The 22,187-nt window shown below is 33.1% G+C and overlaps 1 protein-coding gene across 2 annotated transcripts in view; it reads left to right on the forward strand.

The window, feature by feature from the left end:
* The window catches only part of LOC134712312 (calpain-5-like), a 30,889-nt gene that overhangs the window by 7,140 nt on the left and 1,562 nt on the right, over window positions 1-22,187 (forward strand). For both annotated transcript variants that reach the window (XM_063573738.1, XM_063573739.1), the window contains exons 3-12: window positions 5,517-5,648; window positions 6,905-7,107; window positions 7,972-8,155; window positions 14,603-14,793; window positions 16,028-16,105; window positions 17,932-18,109; window positions 18,965-19,084; window positions 19,317-19,513; window positions 19,856-19,986; window positions 21,439-21,575. In XM_063573738.1, the coding sequence (XP_063429808.1) occupies window positions 5,517-5,648; window positions 6,905-7,107; window positions 7,972-8,155; window positions 14,603-14,793; window positions 16,028-16,105; window positions 17,932-18,109; window positions 18,965-19,084; window positions 19,317-19,513; window positions 19,856-19,986; window positions 21,439-21,575 (1,551 nt within the window). The remainder of the gene's footprint in view (window positions 1-5,516; window positions 5,649-6,904; window positions 7,108-7,971; window positions 8,156-14,602; window positions 14,794-16,027; window positions 16,106-17,931; window positions 18,110-18,964; window positions 19,085-19,316; window positions 19,514-19,855; window positions 19,987-21,438; window positions 21,576-22,187) is intronic.

Here is a 22,187-nt window from a genome sequence, read left to right on the forward strand (position 1 = left end):
ACAAGGATTCATTGAAAGTTGAAATTAAATGAAACATAAATTTTCATGAACGCTGTCTGTCACAATTATAACATAGTCTGATCTCAAACAAGATACCAGAATCGCTACAGGTCTAGACATTCGTTGGCAAAGCGACAAATAACAAACTACATTCATTATTTGACGGATAATTTCAGCAGTTAAACAGATAAAAATGATCCGATGTCAATTTAAACGATTATTACTATGTTGTCGATTGGTTTTGTAGTAGTGGATTTACATGCTACTAGTCCGGCGGCTTGGTGAAAAATTGTGCACATCCTGTTACAAGCATGACATTTGGCATAGACCTTCCTTAACTATTACTCTTTTATTTCAGATAGGGAGGCATTTGAAAAAAATGTCTCACTTCCGGTAAAATCCAAAATGGCGGACGTCATACTTAAATCAGCCCAATATTGAAGGCTAGCGTGTAAAAATGTCCTATTATCATGCTACTATCATAATATTTAGTACAGACCTTTGTGTTTTACTACTTTTGGATAAATTGAATAGATTAGATGTCTTCAGAAACCCCACTTCCAGTTAAAATCCAATATGGCGGACATTGTACTTAAATAGGCTTATTTTTTTGGGAGGGTAATTGAAATGTGTTTTAACGTATTGCTACTATAATAACATTGTGTATGAACCTTTATTTGGTGCTTCTGATGGAGACAATGTATGAGACATATGTCTTAAAAACCCTTACTTCCGGAAGTATCCAAAATGGCGGACAGAGAAATATCAATTTTTTCAAAATGGAAAGAAAATGATTTTATTTTGTGCTGGTCATTAAAACTTTTTGCTTTAAGTTATCCACAAACCACTTATTCTAGCATGATGTAAATGCTAAGATATAAAGTTGACACTTCCGGTAAAAATATGACGTAAATTTCAAAGATGAGTCCTCAATCTATTTCTTCGATGAAGAGTTTTGGATAGATTGATTTAAACAAAATAAAATCACTATAGTACTAAATAATATATAAAATTACTACTATTTGGCCAAGAATACATGCTTATTCACAGTCACCACCACATGCACACAAGGCAGTGCACGGTAGACCCAATTTTGCACATTAAAAATAACTGCGGCATCCTTTCTTACATCAATAATGTACAAGCTGCTGAAAAAATTATGAGGTTTTTTTTTTAAAGATAAAACTCTTTGTCCCTTCGCAATCCATTAGTGACAAGACTAGGTAGCATAAGAGTCAATCCTAAGCTCGTCTCACTCGTGGGAATAGCCTCACTTAAAATGAGTTTTCCCTTTTGTGCAACAATTGACTTTCTTGCTTCGTTAATCATGTTAGATCTGAAAAGTTTGTGCGATCTTACAGTACAACCCCGGTGATTTAGGCTGACCAATCATCATTCTTTATGTAAACGTCCCATCTTCAAATACCATCAACGTCTCCCACGCAGTCTTTTTTTTTCCTTTTCAAGCAAAGGAAACAGTATCACAACCCGTCATAAGGTATGGGTCAGAAATAAAAGTGTGTGATCACTCATTGCCTAGTGCATTTGAAAGGCCATTGATAGATATTAATCCAAAGATTTTTGCCTCCCCAAATACAATTCATAGTTCGTCTGCCCCTATGTCACGAAATAGTTAAATAGTATTGACAGCATCATCAGTGACTGTTAATCATGACTCGTTTAAGTGCGCGTTTCACTGCAGCAGACACATGCACCATGATTTAAGTGTCAGTCTCTTTATGTGAACATGGTGCTTCACTTAAAATACATCACGTGGTGAATAAGATAGAATATCTTGAGCATTTGTTGCTACAACTACCATACTCATCAAAGACTTCATCCACTCTTGTTACAGTCTCAAGGTATTTTATTAAGGTAAGGACATAATACCCAATCATCATACTCGTTAGGAAACACCTTGAAACTGTAACATGTGAACATAGACAATACTGGTAGTTTGAAAGCTGCTAAAAGAAGCAAGGGCAACATTTAGGGGAAAGGGAATACACAGACGAACCCAGGATTAAAAACATCCTCAAAATTGGGAAAGTTTTTTGAGAGATGACGACAGTAAGTAAGAACTTTTAAGTTTTCATTCACAGGAGCTTGCTCAATACAATTTTAAGTACAAGGTAGTTGAAGCAACAAATGCTCAGGATGTTCAGTGTTATCCACCACTTGACGATGTTTCAAGTTTAGCACCATGTTAACACAAAGAGACTGACACTAGAATCAAGATAGATGTGTCTGATGCAGTGAAACATAGACTTAACTGAGTCATGACTCAAACAGTCCATACTGATGTCATTGCTGTTTCGCTATTCCGTGACATAGGGGCAGACAAACTTTGGTTTGCATTTGGAAGGGGAAAATTATAAGATATATATCAATCAATGACCTTTCAAATGCACTAGGCACTAAAAGATAACACGTTTGCTGGAAAAGGAACTGCGATGGTGACATTAATGGAATTTGAAGATGTGACTATAGCATTTAGAATGATGATTGACCAGCCAACATCATGTTTTTTGATGTTTAATGTCATTGAAAACGATACGTGGTTTTGTTGAAAGATGGAAAAAAAAAAGAAACAGATTAGGTTAACAAGGCAAGAAAATATGTGTTTTTGCAGAATTTATGGATGTGAGAAACAATATTACAGTCTTTGTAAATGTTGGAAATCAGCTCTCCAATTGTGGATTGCGGCCTACTGAGTATGCTGATTGGGTATTATGTCCTTACCTAAAACTAAAATACCTTGAAACTGAAATACGAGTGGGTGAAGTCTTGGATGTGTATGGTAGTTATAGCAACAAATGGTCAGGATATTCTATCTTATCCACCACGTAATGTATTTCAAGTTCAGCACCAAGTTCACATTTAGAGGTAGACACTGAAATCATGGTGCATGTGTCTGATGCAGTGAAACACGCACTTAAACGAGTCATGATTCGAACAGTCGTTAATGATGATGCTGTCACTACTGTTTCGCTATTCCGTGACATAGGGGTAGACGAACTATGGATTGTGTTTGGGAGGGCAAAAGACTTTGGATTAATATCTATCAATGGCCTTTCAAATGCACTAGGCAATGAGTGATCTGAAACACTTATTGTTATCCATGTCTTTACCTGTTGTGATATGGTTCTCTCTTTACTTGAAAGGGGGGAAAAGACTATGTGGGAGACATTGATTGCATTTGAAGATGTGACTTTAACAAAAAGAATGATGATTAATCAGACTAAATCACCGGGGTTTTACTGTAAGATCGCACAAACTTACCAGATGGGTTAACGAAGCAAGAAAATAACTATTTTCGCAACAGGGACGGCTTTTTGAGCCTATTCCCTCAACTTGGTCTAGTCTTTTCCAGCATATAAATCATGCAATATACTTCGGTAGGTGTTTAGGGAGACAAGCTTGGGATTGGCTCTTATGCTACCCACTCCAGGCGGGGACAAAGAGGATAGCTTTTGAAAAACTCTTTTTGAGGCCTCATAATTTTGTCTAAAGCTTATACATTGTGGATTTAAGAAAGGATACCGCGGTCATTTTTTAATGTGGAAAATCGGGTATCCCGTGCACTGCGATGTGTGCATGTCATGGTGACTGTGAATAAACATGTATTCTTGGCCAAATAGTAATACTTTTATATATTTTTTAGTACTATAGTGATTTTACATCGAAGAAATAGATTGAGGACTCATCTTTGAAATTTACGTCATATTTTTAACCGGAAGTGTCAACTTTATATCTTTATATATAAATATTTACAACATGCTAGAATAAGTGGTTTTGAGGATATCTTTAAGCCAAAAGTTTAATGACCAGCACAAAATAAAATCATTTTCTTTACATTTTGAAAAAAGTTGAATAAAAAATTGATATTTCTCTGTCCGCCATTTTGGATATTACCGGAAGAAAGGGTTTTTAAGACATATGTCTTATGCATTGTATCCATCAGAAACACCAAAGAAAGGTTCATAATGATAGTAGCAATACGTTAAAACACATTTCAGTTACCCTCCCTAAAAAATAAGCTTATTTAAGTACAATGTCAGCTACTGTACACATTATAATGTAGAGAGTTTCTAGGATCCACCTTTACACATTTGAATTATTATGTTTACACGTAGGAATAGGAATATTCGGATTTGTACTAGAAAGGTTCTGGATTGTACTACATGATTATTATACAGACATAATTGGAGTAATTGATAGTACAAATTGTTTTGGTCTACTTTTTGATGAAGTAGACTTATAATCAAATTTTGGACTTGATTGGGAAAATGATAAACAAGAGTCCCCAAAGATGATAGAACAAATGCACAAACAATTTCTTTAAAGAGGAAACTCCTTACTAAAATTTACGACAAAAAATACGATTTTTCTTTCTCTATTGTTTATTTTCCATTTTTTGACTCATCATAGATACCAGGAATAAACGTGTGTTTACAAGACATTGTGGACACTAATTTGCAAAAGGATTTCTCAGATTAGTTATATTCCTAGGGTTGAAAATTGTTGTATTTCAAAAAATGAAAAGTTTTGTATACAGTTAAATTAGTTTTTCCTCATTGCTTTGGTCTTTGTTGCGCCTTTCTTGGGTAGTCAACAGTGATTGCGCTAGATTCAATAAAAAGGAAAGTAAAACACTTCAAGGAAAATTTAAAACAGAAAAATTCAAAAGCCCATACATATCAAACGAATGGAAATCAACTGTCATATAGCTAACTTGGTATTGTCTTTCCTTATCCAGAAAATGCATGGTGGATACAACCTGGTTATATAGCTAGCTAAACATTGAATAACAGGCTTAACATTCCATTATATATATACATACATTTTCATTTGATGATTTTCTATTTTCTCGTGATAATTGTGTATGTTATGATCTTATCGAAACAATTATGATATATTTGTTTATAGTTTTGTGCAGTGATTTGCAAACACAATGGTTTTTCAAGAATCGCTTGCATTTGGATTAAATTAAATAAAAGCAATAATATATCGCTGTTCAATATTCATAAATCGATTTTACTGACACAAATACTTGTTACAAACCAAAATCGATTGCAACACATCAGTTTTTAGAGGTAATCAACAGAACAACTAAAAAATGAAACTGCTACAAAAAAAAACTTCACAATACACAGAAACGGAATATTTGAAAACAACTGCCATAAGCCTTACATGAACTTAGACATTTTAAGAAAAAAATGGTGGGTTGAACCTGTTTTATGGCTAGCCAAATCTTCAGCTTATCTGGCAATGGTATAAATATCGCTAAAATTACAACGTTACGTGAAAGCTATATATAGTAATACAGTACAAATAAATGCAAACCCACTCATGACTAATAAACACACTATAGCAACAATACAACCCGTTGGAACATAACAACGCTTAAACACACAAATAAGAGCGTTGGAAACTATAAACATTATGGTTACTTTCATGATGTCATCATTTTGGAAATCTGATTTAACATTTGCTTTGATTTATTTTACATGCAGGATATATCACAAAGTCCTGAATTCTTCACTGAAGGAGCCAGTGCAGATGACTTTACACAAGGAAGTATTGGAAATTGTTGGTTTGTTGCAGCTTGTGCTTGCATTGCAGAGGATCACAAACTCCTAAAGAAGGTAACATATAAAGAAACGAGACAGGAGGAGAAAATAACAAATTGCCTGATACTCCAGTCTAATTATGCCAAAATCACACTATGATCTCTACCAAAATACAAATTTTGACGATAGTAGTGCGAATATGTAGATCGAAGTAAGGTGGTGGTACCGGTCGTGTTGAGGCCTTCATGATCGTGATGATCGTGGCCAACTTTTAATATATTCAAATCAATCACATTGCAGTCGTGGCCAAACCATGTCGTAATAGTAGAGAGAGTGCAGTAAAGTTGTGGTAAGAGGTAAGATCCCAAATGTCGCTGTACCATCGTAAAGAGAGCGTATACGTATCGGAAGCGCGATTCTAGTCAGAGAAATTTAGATACGATCTCACAGCGACGTTACTAAGACATCAATACGACTATCACGGCGACCCGAGAACGCTTATACTACGACTTTATCCCGTTTATACTATGCAGTTCAAGACCATAGTACAATTCTATCACGCTCATGCCGTCCTTATTGCACTCGTCTTACGACATGACTTCGTTCATCTTACGCCCATACCGAGTTCTAGCCATGCCCATAGTCATTGTCACATAAAATAGATAAAAGCTCTCCAGGTTTTGTTTGTCTGCATAAAATTTGGACCTCATGTCTCTAATTTCCAACAGCGCAGCTATGATTGACACATTTGTATCATTTCCACTATTGTTCAATAAGATCTCGTCATTTGATATTGATGGATCAGCAATACGTTTTGATTCATGTTAGAGTGGTTGATCCGACATCTCTACTCAATCAGAATTCGTATCAGAAGCCCCATTTACTCTACCCCAACCCCTATCACCATGCCCACGAGTTCTTGAAGACGTTGGTGGCATGCCCGTGTTGTTTTCGAGAATTCTACGTATTAATGACAATTGATAGGGATTTGAACAGTATTTATATGAAACATGATGATAACGTTATTGTTGAGAGCGTACACAGAGCGTTACTTTTAAAAAGGTTGTTTTGAAGTACATGTTTAAAAATGCACGCCATTTTGAAATGTGAAAATCTATCTCTGTTCAGAGAACATGCCACTTCATCGGAATACCAATACATTATATGTTATGGCTATTCTTGTTAGGTTTCTTTAGGTCATTTAGCTTCTCCATTTCTACGTATTTATACATCCATCGCTTTCAAATGTTTGGTTTTTATTGTTGTTGATGAAGGTTATTTTAGGAAATGCACCGGAAGTATCAAAATGATGAAATTTCTTTTTCATTTAGGTTGTTCCTGATATACACCAGCAAGGATGGACAAAGGAACATCAATATTGTGGAATATTTCATTTTAAGTTCTGGCAGTGTGGTCAGTGGATAGATGTAGTAGTCGATGACTATTTACCTACAAGATATGGCCAGCTTATCTATCTTCATTCTAAAACAAGAAATGAATTCTGGTCAGCATTATTGGAAAAAGCTTACGCAAAGTAAGTCAATTGTTGTATATGGTTAGCATAAACCTCCGTGAAAAGTATGACATCATTACTAATTGGAATAGCAAAATATCTTCATTTATGAATTTCATAATATTGTTCATAAAACGATGAATCAAGAATTGCCAGTTATGTAAATATGACATTTGAAGAGGTAATCAGCTGTAAAGTAACTTCTTATCCATTTAAAAAAATATGCTTTTGAGCAAAAATTAAAAAAAAACCAGTTGAACATAATTTACTATCTTAAATATTAAATAAAGGAGATAATAAATTGATAAGTAATATTGTATACCATTTTATGATTGTTAATAAAATTGATAAACTTTCTATTTGTACTTTTTGCGATGATAACTGAAAATAAGGTTCTCTGTGTGCATGGTCATCAAATCATATTTCGCCAACCTCCGTTAGAGTAAAATAACAAAAACTTCAAAATGGGAAGTCCTTTATAAATGGCAAAAACAAAAGCTCACATTTCAAAAGAATGAAAATAGTTCAGTTCTGTAATTACTATTGATCATGTTTACAACTATAAAGTAAAATCACAAACATATTGCACTCCGAGGAAAATTTATCAAATGGCAAAATCAAAATGTCAAATACATCATATCTAAACTTTGGATTTTTACATATTTGGGTCTCGATCTTCGTTGAGGAGATGTTTATAGTTGAAACGCGCATCTGGTGTCAAAAATTTGAATAAAAGTAAAAAATATTAAAAATAAAATCAAGTGTTATAGATTGGAACTGAAAAGATAAGTCCGTGCAATATATGCGAAGTAAATAAAACATACATTGTGTTTGTTATTTCACATGTATTTAACTTAACAGCAATGTTTTTATCATTTTCTGTAGACTTTTTGGAGACTATGAATCTCTAACAGCAGGAAAAGCAAAGGATGGAATGGTAGACATGACAGGGGGTGTTGGTGAATCTATAGAACTAGAGGATTATAGAACCGAAGAATTGAAAAAGAAACTATTCAAAATATTACGCTCTTCATATGAAGACAGATCATTGATGAGTGCTTCAATAAGGGTATGTTTTGGTGTCATTTCTTAACTCATTTTAAATCTGTCAGAAGCTGTGATGAGAACTGATCTGAAATAGTTATCAGAATAGTTCTCCTGACAAAACAAGAACCGTTTCTAATAGATTATGATTTTTCATTTCCTATCGTTAATTATCCGTTTTTAGATGGTGACGTTCCCTTGTCACCATCTTACGGTGTTTATATATCTCAACTTGTACGATTCGCTTGTGTATGTAATAATGTTTTAGATTTTAACGAGAGAAATTTATGTATTACTGAAAAATTATAACACCAGGGTTTTCGATATCACAAAGTAGTCAAAACATTTACTAAATTTTATCATCGGTATAAAGACATCATTCGTAAATATAGCTCAACATGCAGACTTCTTATACGTTCAGGTATTTCACATTCAATTTTTTTAGGAAATATTCTTTATAAAGCACAAAGGTGTCAGTATTCACATCAGAAACTTACAAAACCTTTGAATAGACTTATTAAGAAGGGATATAATTACGATACTGTTGTCAAGTCATTAAAGATTGCATATTTTGGCATTTGGAGTCACTGATAAGGTCTTTGCATCGGAACTAAACACATTTATTCTAAAAACAGTTGTTGGCATGACACGGGTTATGTTCTTCTCATATATGTTATGATGGTATGATACTAAACCCCTAACGGAAGGATTGTGCCTGATGTTCATATGATGAAATCATAGTCTTTCAGTCAGTTTAATTGAAGTCTGGAGCTTGAATGTCAGTTAACTGCTAGTAGTCTGTTGTTATTTATGTATTATTGTCATTTTGTTTATTTTCTTTAGTTACATCTTCTGACATCAGACTCGGACTTCTCTTGAACTGAATTTTAATGTGCGTATTGTTATGCGTTTACTTTTCTACATTGGTTAGAGGTATAGGGGAAGGGTTGAGATCTCACAAACATGTTTAACCCCGCCGCATTTTTGCGCCTGTCCCAAGTCAGGAGCCTCTGGCCTCTGGCCTTTGTTAGTCTTGCATTGTTTTGGTTTTAGTTTCTTGTGTACAATTGGAAATTAGTATGGCGTTCATTATCACTGAACTAGTATATATTTGTTTAGGGGCCAGCTGAGGGACGCTTCCGGGAGCGGGAATTTCTCGCTACATTGAAGACCTGTTGGTGAACTTCTGCTGTTGTTTTTATACGACCGCAAATTTTGAAAAAATTTTAGTCGTATATTGCTATCACGTTGGCGTCGTCGTCTGCGTCGTCGTCGTCGTCGTCGTCGTCCGAATACTTTTAGTTTTCGCACTCTAACTTTAGTAAAAGTGAATAGAAATCTATGAAATTTTAACACAAGGTTTATGACCACAAAAGGAAGGTTGGTATTGATTTTGGGAGTTTTGGTCCCAACATTTTAGGAATTAGGGGCCAAAAAGGGCCCAAATAAGCATTTTCTTGGTTTTCGCGCTATAACTTTAGTTTAAGGTAATAGAAATCAATGAAATTTTGACACAAGGTTTATGACCACAAAAGAAAGGTTGGGATTGATTTTGGGAGTTTTGGTTTCAACAGTTTAGGAATTAGGGGCTAAAAAAGGGCCCAAATAAGCATTATTCTTGGTTTTCGCACAATAACTTTAGTTTAAGTTAATAGAAATCAATGAAATTTAAACACAACGTTTATAACCACAAAAGGAAGGTTGGTATTGATTTTGGGAGTTTAGGTCTCAACAGTTTAGGAATAAGGGGCCAAAAAGGGACCCAAATAAGCATTTTTCTTGGTTTTCGCACCATAACTTTAGTATAAGTAAATAGAAATCTATGAAATTTAAACACAAGGTTTATGACCATAAAAGGAAGGTTGGTATTGATTTTGGGAGTTTTGGTCCTAACAGTTTCGGAAAAAGGGGCCCAAAGGGTCCAAAATTAAACTTTGTTTGATTTCATCAAGAATTGAATAATTGGGGTTCTTTGATATGCGGAATCTAACTGTGTATGTAGATTCTTAATTTTTGGTCCATTTTCAAATTGGTCTACATTAAGGTCCAAAGGGTCCAAAATTAAACTTAGTTTGATTTTGACAAAAAATTAATCGGTTGGGTTCTTTGATATTCTGAATCTAAAAATGTATTTAGATTCTTGATTATTGGCCCAGTTTTCAAGTTGGTCCAAATCGGGGTCCAAAATTAAACTTTGTTTCATTTCATTAAAAATTGAATAAATGGGGTTCTTTGATATGCCAAAACTAACTGTGTATGTAGATTCTTCATTTTTGGTCCTGTTTTCAAATTGGTCTACATTAAAGTCCAAAGGGTCCAAAATTAAACTAAGTTTGATTTTTACAAAAATTGAAATCTTGGGGTTCTTTGATATGCTGAATCCAAACATGTACTTAGATTTTTGATTATGGGCCCAGTTTTCAAGTTGGTCCAAATCAGGATCTAAAATATTATATTAAATATTGTGCAATAGCAAGTCTTTTCAATTGCACAGTATTGCACAATGGCAAGAAATATCTAATTGCACAATATTGTGAAATAGCAATATTTTTTTTTTAATTAGAGTTATCTTTCTTTGTCCAGAATAGTAAGCAAGAAATATCTAATTGCACAATATTGTGAAATAGCAATATTTTTTTTTAATTGGAGTTATCTTTCTTTGTCCAGAATCAAATCAAATCTTTGTTATATACAATGTATATTCACTTTTTACTACCAACTGATAAATTAAAATAATCTTAACCATTTAGTGATAACAAGCAGTTTTTTTACATCTTAATATTTTATGATGTATTTAAATGAGTAGTTATTGTTGCAAACTCCATAAGAAATTTAATTGAGATTAATTTGGAATAAGGGATAGGGGGATGTGATTAAAAAAATTGGGTTCAATTTTCTCATTTGAAATGAAATTTCATAAATAAAATGAAAATTTCTTCAAACATTTTTTTGAGAGGATTAATATTCAACAGCATAGTGAATTGCTCTTAGAGAAAACCAGCTTTAATGTTGTGTCCATACTTGCCCCAACCGTTCAGGGTTCAACCTCTGCGGTCGTATAAAGCTACGCCCTGCGGAGCATCTGGTTTTATTTGGTCGGGTTGTTGTCTCTTTGACACATTCCCCATTTCCATTATCAATTTTATGGACTACTTTAGAACAGTTTGGTACTGTTCTAATCATTCATCAAGTATATATACCAGCGACTCTTTCCACAAAACAAATTAAGAGTAAAAATACTCATAAAACATTTTAGTGTTACTGACGATTAATGATTATTGATTTTAATCAGATTTTTTTTGTGGTTTGTTCTCTCATATTTGTCAATAAGGTGGAACCATGAGCAACTGCCATACATGTTTGGAGTTTAGCTATCTATACAATCAGGTTTAACCCGCCATTTTTTTTCGACAAATGTCTGTACCGAGTCAGGAATATGGCAGTTGTTTTGCACTTGTTCTGTTGATTTATGACTTTTGATTTTGTTAATTTTTATTGAATTCCCCTTTTTGAATTCGCCATGGAGTTCGGTATTTTTGAAAAATGTCATGCCATATGTACTTCATTAGCAGGGGTATGCTCCTTTCACAAAAACTGCTGCGACAGGTTTTTATACGACCGCAAAATTTAAAAAAAAATTCGTCGTATATTGCTATCACGTTGGCGTCGTCGTCTGCGTCGTCGTCGTCGTCGTCCGAATACTTTTAGTTTTCGCACTCTAACTTGAGTAAAAGTTAATAAGAAATCTACGAAATTTTAACACAAGGTTTATGACCACGAAAGGAAGGTTGGTATTGATTTTGGGAGTTTTGGTCCCAACATTTTAGGAATTAGGGGCCAAAAAGGGCCCAAATAAGCATTTTCTTGGTTTTCGCACTATAACTTTAGTTTAAGTTAATAAGAAATCTACGAAATTTTAACACAAGGTTTATGACCACAAAAGAAAGGTTGGGATTGATTTTGGGAGTTTTGGTTTTAACAGTTTAGGAATTAGGGGCCAAAAAAGGCCCAAATAATCATTATTCTTGGTTTTCGCACAATAACTTTAGTTTAAGTAAATGGAAATCAATGAAATTTAAACACAATGTTTATGACCACAAAAGGAAGGTTGGTATTGATTTTGGGAGTTTAGGTCTCAACAGTTTAGGAATTAGGGGCCAAAAAGGGACCCAAATAAGCATTTTTCTTGGTTTTCGCACCATAACGTTAGTATAGGTAAATAGAAATCTATGAAATTTAAACACAAGGTTTATGACAATAAAAGGAAGGTTGGTATTGATTTTGGGAGTTTTGGTCCCAACAGTTTAGGAATAAGGGGCCCAAAGGGTCCAAAATTAAACTTTGTTTGATTTCATCAAAATTGAATAATTGGGGTTCTTTGATATGCCGAATCTAACTGTGTATGTAGATTCTTAACTTTTGGTCCCGTTTTCAAATTGGTCTACATTAAGGTCCAAAGGGTCCAAAATTAAACTTAATTTGATTTTGACAAAAAATGAATCGGTTGGGTTCTTTGATATTCTGAATCTAAAAATGTACTTAGATTCTTGATTATTGGCCCAGTTTTCAAGTTGGTCCAAATCGAGGTCCAAAATTAAACTTTGTTTGATTTCATCAAAAATTGAATAAATGGGGTTCTTTGATATGCCAAATCTAACTGTGTATGTAGATTCTTCATTTTTGGTCTTGTTTTCAAATTAGTCTACATTAAAGTCCAAAGGGTCTAAATTAAACTTAGTTTGATTTTAACAAAAAATGAAATCTTGGGGTTCTTTGATATGCTGAATCCAAACATGTACTTAGATTTTTGATTATGGGCCCAGTTTTCAAGTTGGTCCAAATCAGGATCTTAAATTATTATATTAAGTATTGTGCAATAGCAAGTCTTTTCAATTGCACAGTATTGCGCAATGGCAAGAAATATCTAATTGCACAATATTGTGAAATAGCAAATTTTTTTTAATTAGATTTATTTTTCTTTGTCCAGAATAGTGAGCAAGAAATATCTAATTGCACAATATTGTGCAATAGCAAGAATTTTTTTTAATTGGAGTTATCTTTCTTTGTCCAGAATCAACTTAAATCTTTGTTATATACAATATACAATGTATATTCACTTTTTAACTGTGCCATTAAAGTGCGAGGTTTGGCATGCCTTAAAACCAGGTTCAACCCACCACTTTTATTCCCCTTTAAAAGTGTCCTGTACCAAGTCAGGAAGATGGCCATTGTTATAATATTGTTCGTTTCCGTGTGTGTGTGTTGCATTTTAACGTTGAGTCGTTTCTGTTTTCTCTTATTTTTGAGATAAGACGTGGCACGGTACTTGTCTATCCCATATTCATGTATTTGGTTTTGATGTTATATTTGTTATTCTCGTGGTGTATTGTCTGTTGCTTGGTCCGTTTCTGTGTGCTGTTGCGTTTCGGTGTTGTGTCGTTGTTCTCCTCTTATATTTAATGCGTTTCCCTCGGTTTTGGTTTGTTGCCCCGATTTTGTTTTTTGTCCATGGATTTATGAGTTTTGAACAGCGGTATACTACTGTTGCCTTTATTTACTACCAACTGATAAATTAAAATAATCTTTACCATTCAGTGATAACAAGCAGTTTTTTTTAAAATCTTAATATTTTATGATGTATTTAAATGAGTAGTTATTGTTGAAAACTCCATTAGAAATTTTAATTGAGAATAGTTTTGGAATAAGGGAAAGGGGGATGTGATTAAAAAAATTGATTTCAGTTTTTCTCATTTGAAATTTCATAAATAAAAAGAAAATTTCTTTTAACATTTTTTTGAGAGGATTAATATTCAACAGCATAGTGAATTGCTCTAAGAGAAAACAAATATTTTAAGTTCATTAGAACACACTCATTCTGTGTCATAAACCTATGCTGTGTCAACTATTTAATCACAATCCAAATTTAGAACTGAATCCAGCTTGAATGTTGTGTTCGTACTTGGGTTCAACCTCTGCGGTCGTATAAAGCTACGCCCTGCGGAGCATCTGGTTAACGGTTACCATCAAGAATTCGTTGACCAATACGATATATCTTTGAATCAACTCACTGGCGATATGTTTTCGAAGTCTGAAATCTTTAAAAACCAGAATAATTGTCTATTCACTAAATTTCATTGTTGTATCTTACACCCGATTATGACTTCATGAGTGTAAATTTGTATGGTGGGTGATGCATACAGACGCTCACCCTGTTTGCTAACTGGTTCTCGCTCCTTTTGGAGTTCATACTTTTCAATCAATTCATTTTCAACATTTATTTGTTTTCTCTATCGCTTGCTGAGATTAGACAATGATAACTGACTGTTGACCTTAATTAACTTCAAGTATTGCATGTGATGTCATGAAACTAAGGTTCGTACTCTTTGTTTCACCTGTAAAATTGTTGATAAATGTGTCTTTGGATTCACAGTAAAATACACGATAATTACTGTACCTGTGCATTCATATTTAGGCATGCGGTAATGAAATGGAAGCTGAAATGTCTTGTGGATTAGTGAAAGGACATGCATACAGTGTAAACGCCGTAAAGAAAATACGACTTGGAAAGAGTCTAATCTCTGTATTTAACAGAGAAAAGATAAGGATGATCCGATGTCGTAACCCATGGGGTGGTACAGAATGGAAAGGTGCATGGAGTGATGGGTATGAATACTGTTGTATTACTTTTCAGTGTATATGAAATCATTTTAATCCAGGGCCTCTCGATCATAATTTTTTTTATATTTAGTATTTCTCTTTTTTTTTTTTTATATTAATACAATTTTTGCTATGAATTATTTTTTCACTTTAGGAGTGCAAGCGCCGCATTGTAGCGGCATTAGCCTATGTTTTCGAAATCTACAACGATGTCTTTGACGTGCAAGATATATTGCTGTCTCTAAACACGGGTCAGCCATTTATCGTCCCCTTGCGACGGACTATCACCGTTCCAAAAAGACCAAACTCGCAAATGTTGTCAAGGGAGATTCGAAAATTCAGTCTCTGAAATTGTCTCCCCGGAACAGGAATCAAAAAAGGAACCCTTGTATTCTTAGTCCGATGAATTAACCACTTCACCACGGCTTTGTTGTATAAGTTGTGTTATGGTTAATGGAACTTTATATCTCAATAAATTCAATTTGGATTTATCAGTTTTCCTACAATCTAGACAATTTTGCTACTTCACAACAAAATGGTTTTACTTTACTCTATTTCTTTTTTTTAATCATTTTAGACCTACAAGTCACATCAGAAAGATTTAGTTTAATAATCTGATGGAACCTTTTCTACCACTAATAAGTTTTCAAAGAAGGCAATTACACCACAAAAGACAGTAACTACTTCATAATATGCCAACATATCATTTCAAAGAGTGTTTATTCAAATAATTAATTCGAATGAGTTATTCAAATTTGAGGGGATATTTTCAGAACATCAAGATACCCATTTCCCCACAAAATGATTTGCAAACCCAATAGAAAAATCACTCATTAGGTGAGTTGTCCACTTATAAAATACAGGTGGTTAATATTCTTAAACAAAGAATGTCCCGTGTATATAATATGAACATGTGTAGTATGGTTGCCAATAAAACAACTATTCACAAAATGATGTAAATGTTACCGTACGGCCTTCAACAATACCGTATAGCATGCTACAGGTTTGACTCTTTTTATATACTCTAGCCTTAATATTTTTTTCGAACTTTTAATTCCTATACTTGAGTCTTTCATATACTTTAACTTGTTTTTTTCATTCTTAATTTTGTATGTTGTTTTTTGAGAGAGAAAAATATGGTTAAAGATGGTTTTGCTACATTATTTTGTTGTATTTAAACAAATGTATTATGTTGACAGGTAGAAGATCCAAATTTATTCACAAACATTGCTATTTTTAGTTCACAAGAATGGAAAAAGGTTAGCGAGAGTGAAAAGAAAGCTTTGGGGCTTACCTTTGATGACAATGGAGAATTCTGGTAAGTCTTAAAAATTCATTTATTTAAAACAAATGTTTTAGTTTGTATTTTGGCAATTGTTTTTGAGTCCTGTTTAGTCGATTAGCTCCTTTTACATCCTTGACTTTCAAATATTATATTTTCTGTTTTTCTGATGAAAATCCAGATAAGTGCTTAGAACCAGGGACTTTCTATACTAATTTTTATGCTCGATCCCAGTGTTTTGCACAAATAATGTTTCTTCCAACACAATTTTTTTTTATAATTACGACAACAATTCTTTTTCCTTTTATCAAATGAATTATATATTTTTTTTATCAAGTGGTTGATTCTTAAAAAGTAAAATCACAAAAATACTGAACTCAGAGGAAAATCAATACAGAAAGTCCATAATCACATGGCAAAATCAAATAACAAAACGCATCAAAAACGAATAGACAAGAACTGTCATATTCCTGACTTGGTACAGGCATTTTCAAATGTAGAAAATGGTGGATTAAATAATTTTAATATGAACCTAATATTTATTGTCATGCGCTCCGCAAATAAAAGCATAACAAGGCATTATTTTTTTTAAAATCTATAAATCGAGAGTTTAAGCCCAGCGAAAGCAAACATAATTCGTACAAATTCTTAGTTGATCATGATATAAGATATACAAAACATTTATTGATAAGAGTGGTGTCAAATGTTAGAGAAAGATGTTCGTGTTTCGAAGTTGACGTATAAGCCAGTTTGGTTATATAAAAATAAATCTAGAAAAAAACCGTTTTATTATTTAAAACAAGATAATGTTGAATTTTTTAAAGAACCATCACAGCAGATATGTCAATTTAGATCTCTAGAAACGTTCAGAAAAATACCGAACTACAAAGTAAACTCCAAGAGGAGAAGTCCATCAACATCATAAAATTAAACATAAGAATTTATCAACCAACTTTATGAAAATAGAACAGACATTGGAATTTCATTTGTGCTTGAATTTGTTTAATCTAGCTCTGACGAACTATTAAATAATATGCAAAAAAAAAAAAAAAATGAAAGTCAAAGTAAAAATTTAGATTGAACATTTTTTAACATAAATCTAATTAAACGTGATTCTGTTCGTTACATTCGGAAAATACGACATTAGGAATATATCCGCCACCATCTATGGCAATGGATATTCAATAACGGCAACTCGTGATGCGTCCATTGAGCTTACGTAGGGATGATTTCAACTTTAACACTTGAAACTCTTCTTATAATAGCTTCCATTTGATAAGCAATATTCTATCAAGGAAGTCATGATCAGAAATACAAGCCCTTAAATATCGTATCATCTAGGAGATATCTCTCCGTATGCAAGAGCTACTGGAATGTTGCTACATAGAAATGATAGTTCATAATTAGGAAGCTGATATCACCCTTTTGTCGTAAATATTTGTTTTCAACTGTCTCTGAATTTCTAGATGAAGCCAAGATGTAAGGCAGACTTAACTGTAGCTGCTGTAGCCTTTATCCAGATTCGATGGAATAGATTCGTACGGCATAGTCACTAATTTTGGATTATTTAATGAGAGCACGTCATATTTATACCGCAATATATAGTTAACGAATACTGGTAACTTCTTTTCTTTCTTTCTAAAAAGTTCCTGTATGAAGCTAGCCTATTATGAATAAGGGAACAATCGGCTAGAAAAAGGATGCGGTTGGTTTCAATGGGAATGCCGATTGTTAAAACACATCCTTCAAACATATCGTAATGTCAAGCAAGAAATCAAGCATTTTGATTACTAGTATGTCAGTTTCAGAGATGTGTTTCTTGTAAACCAACCTTTGATCAATAGCTATATATTTTATTGCAGGATGTCGTTTGAAGATTTCTGTCGATATTTTACAAGTATGGACATTTGCCATTTAATAAATACCTCTATATTTTCCTTGAAAAAGACTTGGAGGGAGGGAAAGGCATTAAGCGAATGGCGAAAACTAGACAGGTGTGGTGGCTGTTCAAATAATAGCACATTCCTCAACAATCCACAGGTAAATCAGCAAATGAAAATGAAGAGAAAAGCAAATGTCTAAATTGCTTGTCTAAATCAGAAGAAAAATATAACATTGATTAAATGGACTGTTTATATGCTTTTGATTTAATGGGTAGAGAATTTATGGGACACAAATAATGTAATTGCTGTTCACCTGCAAAGATAAGGATATCAAATTCATTTTAAATATACAACGATTAGTTGTCGGCATATAAAAAGCATCTTATATAATACACGCTTATATAATTCATATTTTAGTATCAGATTGTAGTCAGATTTGATACCAACAGCACCTATTTAAGATTAAATTAAAAATTCGCCTATGTGTCAAAATTACTAATACACACACACACACTTTTGCTTGGATCTTGAGAAGCACAACACACTGTCTTGCTTGGATATCTTCTGCTGTGTTTTGTCTTGCATGAACATCACTGCATTTTTTTATTTGTGAGCGATAATTTCAGCAATTTGTGTTTGACAATAACCATCGTTCGTCAAATCTTTGGGTGAGTTACAACTTGACATGAGTTCCTGTGATGATTTACTGCTGTGATTTACATTTTGTGTTTCCTTGAACAGATGAGTTAGTAACTTTCTGACGTTTCGATTCTCTTTTGCTGATAACCTTATTATGCCTAGTGCTAGCTGACTAGCATATTAAACAATAATTTCTTAAAGAAAATACCTTAGTGCTTGTATTGTAGTCAGAACCTTAAAATTAAATGCATGTATTTGACTGACAGTTTTTTCTCTCGTATTAACGTCATTGCAACACGATTAATCCTTTTACTAATCAATATGATGTGCAAGGTATTTATTATACACTTGGCTCTGTATACTTTTGTTACAGTATATATTTGATGTGAAGCAACCTAACGATGAAATCATGGTTTCTTTGGAGCAGTGGGATAAACGAATAGACATGGATAAAGGAAAGGCTAATGATACCATCGGATTCACTATAATGAAGGTATGCTCTGCGAGCTTTATCTTGTTTCCCTGATTTTTCAGTTTTTCTTATATTACTTCTTCATTAATTCTTACATGTTTTTCAAAGCCATAAAATAGATTGATTTAGTCTAATGATTGATTTTGTTCAGTTTTTACTTCCCTCTTTTGGACACATTTAAGTTTTCCAAACAAAACCTCAAAACATTGGTATTTAAATTGGAATAATTTTGTGAACGTTCTATTTATTTCAGACGGACATGAATAGAAAATTCCGGATGCACGACCGACTCACCAAGGAACATTCTGGTCCATTCTCAAATGGTAGAAGTGTATTTGCTAGGGTACCATTAACACAAGGAAGATACTGTGCTATTCCTTCAACTTTTGATCCTGGCAAATTAGGAAAATTTGTTTTTAGAATGTATAGTACATTAGACATGGATTTACGGTATGTTATTTTAAAGCTACTGACTTGTGGATAAATTGTGTTAATAGAAAAAAAATGAATTATGAACCACAAACCCAATAGCGTGACAGTTTTGGCCTAGTTTGTCCACCTTTGAGAACTAAATTATAACTCTTTGTACATAAAATCATATTAGTTTTCTTAACTGTAGGCTTATATTATTTGTAGGTAAAAACAATCTTCAATTTTAGGAGCTTTAAGTATTTCTTTGTAAATAATTAAACACTCATATTACTTCTTTGACAAATGTAAGATAATACGCTGAAGATGATATTTCAGTATTGTCTAATACTTATAGTAGATTTAAAATATTCACTTTTACAGAGAACTTGTTTTCGATAAACCAAAGCATCCCGAATGCTGTGGCTTTCAAGGATTTGCAAAACCTCATATTGGAGCTATGCAGATATCTATTGTGCGAGGAACAAGTTTACCACCCCAGGATAAAGATGGAGGTATTTTGTGATATCAACATGATAATCAATTATAGAAAAAGTATTGATGTTAGTTTGCCGTAAATATGTTTATCTAGGTCAAAACTACTGATAAATGATTTATTTTCTTTCTTACTCATTATTGTCAATATAATAGAAATCTATGGGACTGACGTACAAATGGGAGATCAGGCTAACAAGGTTCAACCCGCCATTTTCTACATAAGGAAATGCTTGCACAAGTCAGAACTATGACAGTTGTTTTCTATTTGTTAGATATGTTTAAGCTTTTGATTTTGCCATTTCATAAAGGATTTTTTTAATTTTACTTTTTACCCAATTTATACTTTTTTCGACTTCTGTTTTTGTCATAACTCAATTAGGTCAACCTTTCTTGCTTTCCTATTGCAATATCAAGCATGAAAAAGGACCAAACCTGATAAGGTCAAAAGCAAACTAAAAGAACATCTCGTCTTACAGATCAATTAAAATAATTGACTTCATATCGTCTGCGCTCGAATGGTAAAATGTCTATCTTAAAATTTATACACTATAAGTTACATAGTAACCTTATACGAGATAAATGGTGACAGTAAATTCCATATGGGGTGAGAGCGAAGTTATGTAACGAATGTAATTGATCAATTATCTTAACATGTGGTATTTAGGCTTTTGGCCTATAAAAGGTGACCAAGTCTTCAATAGTATAGTTAGTATTAGGAAACTACTTTCATTGGTCTATACAAAAACAAATGCCAGCAATAACAGTTTGTTAGCTTTTTCAGTGACTTGACTGTTAGTGTTGCTCTCCAACAACTGCAACTAATTCAAAATTCTGACCAAATTGCAATTTGTTTAAAAGTTCAAATTATTCAACTGGTCAAAAATTTGAACTAACTGCTGTAGAAAACCACAGCCAAGTCATGCAAGTGCAAGGTGATCAAATGAAACATACTTACAATACTATAAGACTTTAAACTCCACTTTAATGACATTGTGACAAAATCAGTCTATCAGTTTGTATAGGTATATTATAGTCATTTCTATGCTGAAGGAACTGTTATTATTTTGAATTGCTATAAAAATGTCGAAACTAAACTTTTATTTATTCTTTCTAAAAGTGTTCTTTTTGCAATTGGTGGAGAGCAACACTTACATTCAAGTCACTGTGATGTGTTTTATGCATTGTATCAGTCAGGATAATTATCATAATAATGTGTAATTTTGATATAGATATTACTTAAATAAAGGCAACAGTAGTACACCGCTGTTCGAAATTCATAAATTGATAGAGAAAAAAAAATCGTGTTACAAACTGAAACTGAGAGAAACATATCAAAATTAGAGAACTACGACACATCAGAAACACAACAATAAAATGTAGCACACACAGAAACGAACTCAACTATAATATAACAATGGCCATTTTCTATTTTGAGTATTTATCTCAATTTCTTTATTCCAAACAATTAGCTGTTGATGGGTATTGCATAATTTATTGTGAGAAGAAACAGTTAACAACAAAAGTTGTAAGAGATACAGTGAATCCTGAATGGAATGAAAGAGTCACATTTTACTTGAAGAAACCAGACGAAGACATAGTAATAGAGGTGTGCTATATTTATTTGACGATGATTTTAAGTTAAATAGTTTTTAAGTGAAAAATGTCTTTAGTAAATCATCGACATTTATGAAGTGATACTATTTTTTGTTAACCAGATTTAACTTTTATTCCCGACACTGTGTTGTTTTTGGTATGTCTCACCATTCAATATTGGTAGACACATTGTTTTGTCCTGATTTGCTGTTGTCGTTTTTGTTTTATTATTTTTGTGTCTAGTAATTTATAATCATCCTATCTCTCTTTTCCTTGTTTATCGTATAGACAAATGGTCGTGAAAGACATTTATGTTATCATGTATTTTAGGAATTTTCTTTTCTAGATGCTCTTCAAACTCGTACTTTTTTGCCTTTATTTTTTTTATTTGATCGTCACTGATGAGTCTTATGATTACGAAACTCGCAAGCATATGCGTTTCTCCATGCAAGTACCGAAATATCAAGCTTACTAGCTCGTAATACCCTCCGAGAGTTAAAGTACACATATATCAAACTTTGATAATAAAGCACCCAACACTACTGATTGTACAGCACCAGCTAACCTTTTCGACAAATTATGTCTGTTCGGTTTTGCTCAATGTGCCAAACACGATAAAAAAAAT

The sequence above is a fragment of the Mytilus trossulus genome, chromosome 3 (genome assembly GCF_036588685.1).
Source record: "Mytilus trossulus isolate FHL-02 chromosome 3, PNRI_Mtr1.1.1.hap1, whole genome shotgun sequence".
Lineage (NCBI taxonomy): Eukaryota > Metazoa > Mollusca > Bivalvia > Mytilida > Mytilidae > Mytilus > Mytilus trossulus.